The following is a 10,226-nucleotide window of genomic DNA, read 5'->3' on the forward strand; positions in this document are numbered from 1 at the left end:
ATGACAAAGCTGCAATGCACCGCAAAATTATTGGACGATCAGCTGCCTTCCCGACCAAGCCCAATGGCAAGGCTTGGACTTTGACTTGGTCGACCAAAATGGCACATGGGCCTCACATGTAGGGTAATGGCTGTAGTTAAACATGGTGGGATTAAATATTCAAACATCACATGCTTCTCCAACGGCTATATCTCACCCAAAAGAACGGCATATGCATGGTTTAGCCTTTTGCCTTTTGACTCTTGGGGTGCAATTGCCTTTTGTCTTTTGCCTTTGCACAAATAGGAGGCAAGACCTTGCCTTTTGCCTTTGCCTATTGACTCTTGGGGTGCATTTGCTCTAAGGTGCATTGTCTGAAACTCATGTGACGACAGACAAATTAAAAAGCATTGTGTGAACCACTCAAATCAGACAACATCTTTCAGCAAGCATTGACTTAAAAGATATCAGACAACAGACACCTAATAACAGTTGTGTGACTAAAAATAATCAGACAACAGCAAAAATCAACCATTGTATAAATGAACCTTGGACAACATCACATAATAACTGTTGTCTGAATTAATTCATTCAGACAACATCAAAAAAATCAACCATTGTCTGAAATGCTATTGCACAAGAGCCAAGAAAAAACTGTTGTCTGATTCAAAAACTCAGACGACATAATTTTTCTTGCTGTCGTCTGATTAAATCAGACGACAGTTAAAATGTTTGCTGTCGTCTGATATGTGTTGTCTGATTCCGAAATTGGTGTAGTGGTAAGGCAGGGTGAAATTTTAGCCATTTCAAGTATTTTATGATTTTACATTATGTTTTTCAATTTTTATGATTTTATTTTATTTGTAATAATATTTTAATTTAGACTAATTTTGCTCCACTTGTTTCCAAATGCCTTCTCCCTTTTGGCCATTAACCTTCGTAGAATTTTCAGAGACTTTCATATATGCAACACAAAGAGCTTCATCATATTTTCTTGTCCAATTCACACCTTTGAGAGAATGAGTGGACATTCTTCAAATAAGTAGAAGTGGTAAAAGAGAAGGTAGAAAGTGTGAGAAATTAGGAAGATAGAACGTATGTATATATAGGTAAAGTGAGAAAAAATGACCGTTTTTTTTTTCTTAGTAATACAAATCTTAACGTTAGTTATAGCCGCATGCATGTTTAATTAAGCTCCTTGATTGTATACCATTGGATTACAACGGTTATTTATTATGAGCCCTTGAATTTGTGCATCGCAACAGCAGAAGCCATGTCAATTATGCTTAATTGATGTTGGTTTTCTGTGGGTCCCACAAGAGCAAAAAAGTCTACGGATAATAGACCTCTCCACTCTCCTTTAACCTATAGCTCTTTGGACCTTTTGTTGTTGGAGCCCATAATTTAGCAAAAATGGCTAGAGATCTCAATTTAGCCCTCTTATTAGAGATGACCTAACGGAATAATGGGTAAATATTTTATTAATACACTTCCACCTATGTACAGTGGAATAACTTTACACAGGAACATCAGATGGGTAATCCTGGGGGTGTCTCTTAATTGTCTCTCTTAGCCGTTTCTCCTGCTCAACAAGATTGGAAGGAAGACAGTCATATACATCTGTGAACATGTCAGCGACTGGTGGCTTTTCAACTTTCTCAGCTTCTTGGATTGCATGTAACATCTGCGACACAGGTATGATGAGTGAGAAGGTTCAAATTCTTGCGAGCAATTCTAACTTTGGATCTTTATCATATGCATGTAAACGATCAAAATCTGTTCAAGTCAAAAGTATGTTTCCTTAGAAAGAAACCTTCTATATCTAAAGTCGAAAGGGGGCAAAACTACAACTCATACAAGCAATATTATGGTTTCTGGTGAACAAAATATACGAAAGAGCAAACAGCAAAGAATATATAAACAGTAAAGGATTCTGCAGATAGGCCTAAACATATGTCACAAGGTGTTCTCTGTCTTTAGCTTGTATAAATTCAATTTAACAGCAGCATTTTATATCCATCATTATTCAACCTGCGCAGAATAAGTGCCAGTGTCTTGATTTCTCTCCGGTTCTTTGAGTTTAGTCTTTTCATGAAAGAAATCCCTAATGAAAATTATTCTCCTGACTGTTAGCCTAGAACTGGTCATTCCTACATGAAGGCAGTGCCTTAACTGTGGCATCACTGAAAGGTATTAAAATGGAAAGAACATGGTGAACTAACACATTTTAGTTTGTTGTTCTCAATTTTCTTTAGATAGCATAGAAAGAATTACCTGTTTTCTTGCACTGTTTCTAGCCTCTTTCTCTGCCTCACCAGTCCACCAACCATTTCTTTCAATCCATTTTCTAAATCTAGTTACTGGGTCTCGTTCCACTTTCCACCGTTCAATCTCATCAACTGGCCGATACTTGGTTGAATCATCTGATGTGGAATGGTGTCCAACTCGATATGTTAATGCCTGCCAATGGAAAAGATCAAAACTTAGAGTGGATTTATCAATATGCCAAACAGAAGGACAGGAAAATCAGCAAAACAAGAGACCATTTCTTACCTCTATTAAGATTGGTCTCTGTTCACTGATTGCCATTTCGCGTGCAGCATAAACTGCACTATACATGGCAAGTGCATCATTCCCATCTACTCGGATACTTCGGATTCCATAAGCCCGACCTTTGACAACAACACCATCACCTGTCAATAGATACCATCCTAAAAATGAGAAAATACTGCTTCGTTTTTGTTATCAAGAGACTGTCTCTGGTTGAAATTGTAAAAAATACAAGCAGAGAGAGGAAAAGTACTCCGAAACTGGTCTGAAGTAGGTGTACTGATAGCCCATCCGTTGTTCCGACAAATGAATATGACTGGAGCCTCCGTAACAGCCGCAAAATTTAGAGCAGCATGGAAATCACCCTAATATTATTAAACTTATTAGGAAGAAAACAACCAAAAACAATAATTAATCTCTAAAATCAAGGGCCTGTTAATTGAATGGATCACATCAGAAAGATTCATCAATTCTCTAACTAGACTACGGACTAAGTAGATGCTAACTACATCAAGTATTTATGGAAGGATACAATCTACTTAGTAGCTGTTTATGGGTAGCATACTAGGCTAGCAATGGGATAAGTGCATCATTTACTAAGGATCCAAGGACTTGATAACTATGTTAAACTCCTTTACATATTTTTGCCTAAGCAATATATAAAACAGGATGTGCAGGTAGTTTAGGTTGATATATATTGGTATTTTGTATTTTACCTCACTTGTGCCACCTTCACCAATATATGTGACCACACATGCATCTTTTCTGTCCATTTTTAGAGAATAAGCAACACCAACAGCCTGTGGAAGTTGTGTACTGCAAAGCAAATTATTTTGTGGTGTGATTCTATTGATTTTACTAAAAGACTTAAAACTGTTCTACATAGCTCCTAAAGAAAATACTTGTATCTTACGCTATGGGTGATGAAACAGTGATGTAATTGTGCTTGTTAGACCCATAATGGATTGGCATCTGCCTGCCTTTCCCATAATCAGCTTTGTTACTGAAACACTGGTTTGCAAATTCTTGGGCAGTGAAACCACGCCATATTAAAACTCCTGGCTCCCTGTACTGCATGAAAGTTAAAGAAAACTTTTTCTCAAATCGCTCTCATCCCATCTCATGCAAAACTACTGAAAGATCTGATAAGGCAAAGGGAATTGAGATCTTATTGAGTAGGTTGGGGTGGGGTGCATATACGGCCACAAAGAATATTGCAGAAAGTGATTGTATGAGCATAAGTAATTGAACCTGAGGAAGGACAATGTCATCAAAGGTGAGTGCTGCAGCAGATGCAATATTGATGGCTTCTTCACCAACTGTAGTCAGATAAAAGGAAATCCTTCCTTGCCTCTGTGCTTCGTAGAAAATGGTGTCCATAGTCTGAAGCATCACCATGTCTGTGTACATTTTTACAGCAACTTCCCGGCTGACCTAATTGAATTGATAGTCCACAGGTCATAAGGTTCTAATAGGATATATTTATGTTCAATAAAGGATAACTGAAACCCCCATTGCAAAAGGGAGGAGGTCTACTACCTCAACATAGTTGCTGGACATAATTTTCTTCCCATTGTCGTCAAGGACCCGATAACAGGACTCGCGCTCCTTAGTCGACTCAGATATGAACCTCATTTCAGGAGTAAATTTGACCTTCCCATCTGGTAAATCCAAAACCTGCCAAAACATTGGAATCTTTATTTCAGCAAAGTTGCATAAAACACATCTGCACACCCGTATGCATTCACATTTGCATTCAAAGCAAGCCTTCCTGAGTGACGTAGTAGCGGAACCAGGAATATATATATATATATATATATATATATATATATATATATATAAACGAGAGAAATTTTATTTTTCATCAGCGTGAAATAAAACTATGACAAATGTTTCAACTTTTATATAGTGATAGTATTTCTAATCAATACATATCTCAAAAAACAAAAGCATTTACTATCAATCCATTACATTTGCAATCATACATTTCCTAGCACAAAAAAGCTCAGTATTTTCAGGTCTCGTTTGGTTAGCCGAAAGTAGGCATTAGAAAAGGAAAGTTTTGCATTTCCTGCGTTTGGAATGCAAAAGGAAATGAAATACTTTCCTGAAGCAAAGGAAAATAAGGGGGAAAGTGGTTCTTTTCATACTCCAAAGGAATCACTTTCTCACATTTTTTCCTTGCATATATTACTCACAACATATTATTTTATTACATTAATTACAAATTTTTTAACAACTTTCCGGATAACTTTTCCTATGTTACCGATGAAAGTTCTTCAAAAATTTCATTTCCTTTCCCATGAGAAAGACAAAGGAATTTCATTTCCCATCAGAAAGACAAACAAATTACTTTCCTTTCCGCAAACCAAACAAGTTCTCACCGTAAAACATAAATAGTACTTTTTTTTTTTTTTTGAGAAGAAAATAGTACTATTTAATATATCTATAATTGACATCTGCAAATGAGAAGATGAAGAACTAACCGACTGAAAGATAGGAAGCAATAGTTGTTTTAATTAAGATTCATATTTCACAGACTTGATAAATTCATAAATTTGGTGCAAGGGTTTCCATAGACTTGATCTTCCAAGCAAACCTCAATACAAAGGTGACCAGCTTGAGAGGGAAAACGGAGCATGATTGAGCAATGTGAGGTTGTGCTCTTTGGAAAATGGGCTGTCCTTTTCCGCGTCAGAGTCAAGATAACCATCAAACAACGATGTATATAGGTTCTTTTGTATATACGTAACTTATTATAGCTATGGGGGCCAAATTAATAAATTAATGAAACTCTTTTGACAGAATTCATTATTTTACTGCGACAGTGGCCCCCACTCGTCTTCATTGCGTCCGCCACTCATTACCGCCGCGTACACGTTTAACTCTCATATTCAAAGCAAATTAATATCTCATCTTCTAGCTAATTCATCGAAGATGCCCATGAGCTATAGCACTACGTCTTTCCGACATAAGAACAACTCCTAAATTGATCGGTACACCGTAACGTATGCATCACCATTTTGCCAGACTAAAAGCTAAAAATACTTAAATGCTGTAGAAAGCAGATTGCACAAAACTGAAAGAAATTTATTTTTGGTAGGCAGAAAGGAAGCGTTTTGACATGACTCCGCGCACAGATTAATCTCTGAGTTTAGAAAGTCTTCAAAGATACCGGGTGATCTTGATAAAAAAAAAAACAAAAAACAAAAAAAACTGAAACAAAAAAGCGCTATCTTGTGAGACTGAATGATAAATTCAACAGAAAAAAGAAAAAAGAAAAAAAAAAGAGCTAACATCACGGTCATCACAGAACCTTCATTCATAGAATGAATGACAAAGTTTTATATTTGATTATACCTGATTGGCATCACCCTCGTCGTAGAGCGTTTCTGCTTTACCGGATTCAAAACGACGAGAGCAGAAACGGAAATGGGCCGGCGAGTTTCCAAACTCTCCCTCCGGGATTCTGTGGTTTTGAGCAAATGAAGCCGGAAAAGGAACCAGGACCGGAGATTTGCGAGTGAAAGATGAACTGCAAGAGCTGAAATGGATCAAACCCGAAGAACCCATCTTGGACTTGAAACGGTTGATCATAAAGTCTCGTGATTTCCTGACCCAGAGAGCCATCATGCACGGTTTGTTTCAAAGAATGAGAAACAGAAAGGTGAAGGGTGGCAACGTGTGATGTGCATGTGCTTTTATGGGAGGAAGAGAAAAAGAGAGAGTGACAGATCATCAGTAGCCAGAATTAAAAGGAGAAGATAAGGAAAAATACTTAGGTAGGGACTTCCCCACCACGTGGCCTTACGGCCACCCAATCAGAGGAAAGAAAATTTTTCATCTTTTCCGAAAATGCCCCTGCTCCCTAATGTGCAATACCCAAAACACCCCCCTGCTGGGCGGTGATTGGCCCTCCCCACCACGTGTCCCGTGCGTGTGCCCTACGGAAGAATCTCTCGAAGATAAGAGTGCCAAATCAATTATTGTCATCACTACTATCGGAAGACAAGGAGTGAAGAGCCGTTTTAAACATGCTGGCATGGTGAGCATGCATTCCAGCCTAACTGCAAAATCATCTTCTGCCCCTTTTAAACGGTACCTGGTTATACCCGCCTTTTAATCCTGGCCATTGAAACAAGATTCAACAGTTGAGATGATGCCACCTCAAAATCCAAATATCTCCATCTTCGTCACTCATAATCTGTCTTAATATTTTGGCAATGGTTAAACTATCTTCACTATCATATGTACTTTAGTAACCTGAGTGAGTGCGTGTGTTTGGTAGTGGTTGAGATGATTAATAATTTATGAATAATCATCAATTATTGTCCTTTTTTTTCTTAATTTTTAAATTAAGAACTAAATTCACTTTGCCCACCTAAACTCTACACCATACATCATTTGTACCCCTAGACTTTTAATTTCATCATACATACCCTTTTACTCTTTGATTTCATCGTTTGTACCCAACCGTTAAGTCCTCCGTCAAGTCTTCCATCAATTGCTGACGTGACATGTCGATATTTGAATAGTGGGTCCCCTAAAAGGGTAAAATAGATAATTGCAAGTTCCCCTACCCTCATATTTTCTACAGATCTCAATGAAGCATACGACATCAAAATCCCTTCATTCATCTACTAATACTAAAACCCAGAATTCAAATTGATATTCCAACTCAAAGAATAAGTTTCTTGTTGTAACGTGTCATTAGACAATGTGACAGGACCCGCCCCAGATTTCACCCTGAAATCCGAAGTGGCCCTGCGGGGCCCACTTTAGAAGAGATTCTACCAAAAATTTGGCAGAACTTCCCCTAAAAGTAGGCTACCCAAAACCTGTAGGAAAACATTTACACTTCTAAATCATCCATCCTTAATCTTCTGGAGCCATCTGCTCCCCAAATCACAACTCCAATTTCACAAATATCAGTCTCAACCCAAAAACAATATTAATCCCATAGGTTATCAGAGCAATACTAATCCACTAGGTAACAAAGAAAACAGAAATAGAATGAGTACGCGGAAGCAATGCTGTTGGCTATGCCTCGACTCCATGTACGCCCGACCTCAACTAATTTCGCCTGCAAACTGGGCATTTGAAACCGAAGGGCCCAGGGGAAAAGTATTGAAAAACACGTTAGCGTGAGTGGACAAAAATAAACAAATTAAAACCAAATGTATTTCATACTTTCCCACATTTATTTCTTTAAAAATCCCGATGCATGCAACAATTTAAAGAAACACAACTTTAGTTCAGCTCAAGAAAACCGACTAGCCCCGCTAGCCACAACCAAGCAAAGAGGAAAGAACTCTGATACTCAAGAAAATAAGACCAGCCCCGCTGGTTAAGGGAATCGGACTAGACCCCGCTAGCCCAGCAATAATATAATGAGTAGGGGAAGATGATAGCCATACGAATAAGCCACTCAGGCTTGGGTGATAGCCTCCCAGGCTAAAGAACTCCCATAACTCCCGTAATATACCCTTACGCCACTAAGTGTAGCGATAGGATACTGGGCTACAGAATTACTGTCACAGAGACAGTAACCTGCGCCACAAAGGCGGAAGGGCTACGGTGATCCCATCACCGCGCCACAAAGGCGGAAAATCAATGCTAGCATGATAAAATCACCCCTCAGTATGGCACAGGGAAACATAACCGAAAACCAAGTAAATCCATAAATACATAAGGCTTCCCCAACTCTCGCAAATGAATTTCCAACGACGTGTCCCACACGCCAAGAGTATCATCATGATTCGAAACAAAACCAATTCCAAAATCATCATCAAGGCATTCCCAATGCCAAAACCGAAAGTCGATAAACAACCAATAAATAATTCCATCGAAATCTCATTTCGAAAATCTTTCAGAGATCTCAAATCGGTGAATGAAAAATAAATATGAAATTCCGGAAATCACCTCGGAAAAGAATTCATTGAAAATCACAATATCAGAATTTCAAATAATAATTATAATCAATTTCTGAAAATCAATTCATATTCTCAAAAACAACTCATAAATCCAAATCCAAGCATAATAAGTTCATATCCGAAACTCATGAAAAATCAATGTCAAATTATAATCCAAGACAAAATATCATGCTCGATAAATAAAACGATAATTAAATAAACCAATAATTTCAAAATAAATGCATGCATCATTTACTTAAAAACAAAAGTCCACTCACAGTACTATTGGGCGACCACGCAAACGAGTTCCTTCATTTAACCATAGCTCGCGGCATTGCCCTGTACACAATTATATTTCCGTAAACGACAATCCGATAAAATAATTACGAACCTAAACGAAACCCGAAAATCCCTATCTCCATTACTTCTCAAATTCAACCCAAATCTCTTCCACAACACCAATTCCTCAATTTATATATCCCACAACGAAAACGAAGGAAATCTGACGGCCGGATTTCCCACAATTCAATCACAAAACTTCAAACTTCGGAAATTCACAAATAATTCCAAACCCCTCCAAAATTCACCAAACTTCACATACAAGCTCTACAACAATTCTACAATTTAATGGGCTAAAAACTGAAATTAAAACACTTCCCTACACGCCTCCACGCGCCACCAACAGTGGAAGCGCGTGGGCCCCACGCGCCGGCGGCAACCACCTCCGATGGCCACCAAAATTTGGCAGCACCATCTACTCAACAAACCCAACCTCTTTCTCAACTACAACAAGTTCCAATTTTACCTGGAAGAGCTCCAATTTGGCCGGTGAAAATTTTCCAGAAATTCCAAGAACCCTAGAAATTGAAATTGTTAATTCGACCTCTACACTACAAATTGAAATGAAAGATGTTAGGGGAAATGATCTATGTCAAAAACCGAACCTTCGACGCCAATTTGGTGGCCGGAGACTGCCGGAATCGGAAAATATCGGCGTTGACTCAAAACTGCTACAGTGACCGTCCTCTTCTTCTCGTTGCTGCACCTTCCACAGTTCATATTAAGCTACGAAACGAACCCAGAAATGAAGAGAAGGAAGAGAGCTTTCCAACGACATCTTACACGTCAAAATCCGTCGCCGGATGGAGGAGTTATGGCCGGAAGAAGGTGAAGAGGTCGGAGAGGAAGAGAGAATCGGGGAGAGGCTCGGTAAGTTTCCGAAAATGGAAACTTACCACAGTAACTCAAACTATGAACAGTAACTTTAGTATTTTGGCCATAACTTTCGTATACGAACTCCGATTTTTACATACCACATATGCACGCGCTCGGTTTAACGTCCTCTACAACTTCCATGAAGAACATTTTCTCAAATTTTGACCCGAACAAAAAGTCATATTTTATGGCCCCCTAAAAGTACTGAAACGACAGTAAAAGTGATAGTAAATGTCGTTTACCGTCCTAATGATTAGTAAACCGGTAAATTAAGATACGGGATGTTACACAATGAGTCCACAATGTGAAACATAAATAATAAACAATAGAAGAAGAAAAGAACCTGTCTTTTATGTGTTGGAATGAAATTACATTCCATCATACTGGTCATTGTGATCTTCATTGAGAGAGAGGCAACATGATAAAACATGCAGCATGCTTTGTTTATCACTATGAAAAACAAAACCATAAATGGTTACTTTGAAAACAAATATAAGCATTAATAAACAATTGCTAGTTAGAATTAAACCTTAACGTACAAAATAGTTTACAACAAGCCATTCTTATAGG

At 38.2% G+C, this 10,226-nt stretch overlaps 1 protein-coding gene and 1 long non-coding RNA gene across 6 annotated transcripts; both read right to left on the reverse strand.

The window, feature by feature from the left end:
- Positions 1-1,401: 1,401 nt before the first annotated feature.
- On the reverse strand, positions 1,402-6,292 carry LOC133724587 (2-oxoisovalerate dehydrogenase subunit alpha 2, mitochondrial-like). 4 transcript variants are annotated; one of them, XM_062151345.1, is made up of 9 exons: positions 5,890-6,292; positions 4,069-4,206; positions 3,781-3,963; positions 3,443-3,600; positions 3,246-3,345; positions 2,783-2,894; positions 2,533-2,672; positions 2,254-2,439; positions 1,402-1,663 (listed from the first exon to the last, which is right to left on the reverse strand). In XM_062151345.1, the coding sequence occupies exons 1-9, from the start codon at positions 6,160-6,162 to the stop codon at positions 1,496-1,498; spliced, it is 1,458 nt and encodes a 485-aa protein (XP_062007329.1). In that variant the 5' UTR covers positions 6,163-6,292; the 3' UTR covers positions 1,402-1,495. The 4 variants fall into 4 exon arrangements, with proteins under 4 accessions (XP_062007329.1, XP_062007331.1, XP_062007332.1 ...); XM_062151347.1 differs by lacking the exon at positions 5,890-6,292 and adding an exon at positions 5,129-5,153; XM_062151348.1 differs by lacking the exon at positions 5,890-6,292 and adding an exon at positions 5,016-5,138.
- A 1,171-nt stretch (positions 6,293-7,463) lies between these two features.
- On the reverse strand, positions 7,464-9,650 carry LOC133734919 (uncharacterized). 2 transcript variants are annotated; one of them, XR_009858668.1, is made up of 4 exons: positions 9,386-9,650; positions 9,247-9,298; positions 8,720-8,780; positions 7,464-7,619 (listed from the first exon to the last, which is right to left on the reverse strand). It is a non-coding gene; the product is annotated as an uncharacterized LOC133734919 (long non-coding RNA). The 2 variants fall into 2 exon arrangements; XR_009858674.1 differs by lacking the exon at positions 8,720-8,780.
- Between the last annotated feature and the right edge of the window lie 576 nt (positions 9,651-10,226).

The sequence above is a fragment of the Rosa rugosa genome, chromosome 1 (genome assembly GCF_958449725.1).
Source record: "Rosa rugosa chromosome 1, drRosRugo1.1, whole genome shotgun sequence".
Classification (NCBI taxonomy): domain Eukaryota; kingdom Viridiplantae; phylum Streptophyta; class Magnoliopsida; order Rosales; family Rosaceae; genus Rosa; species Rosa rugosa.

Bases quoted from the DNA above. Each gene is read 5' to 3' on its own strand.
- LOC133724587 (XM_062151345.1), bottom strand. From the start codon at position 6,162: ATGATGGCTCTCTGGGTCAGGAAATCACGAGACTTTATGATCAACCGT. The intron at 3,964-4,068 runs GTAGTAGACCTC...CAATTCAATTAG, and splicing joins TGTCCAGCAACTATGTTGAG to GTCAGCCGGGAAGTTGCTGT. The intron at 3,601-3,780 runs GTTCAATTACTT...ACTTTCATGCAG, and splicing joins ATGACATTGTCCTTCCTCAG to TACAGGGAGCCAGGAGTTTT.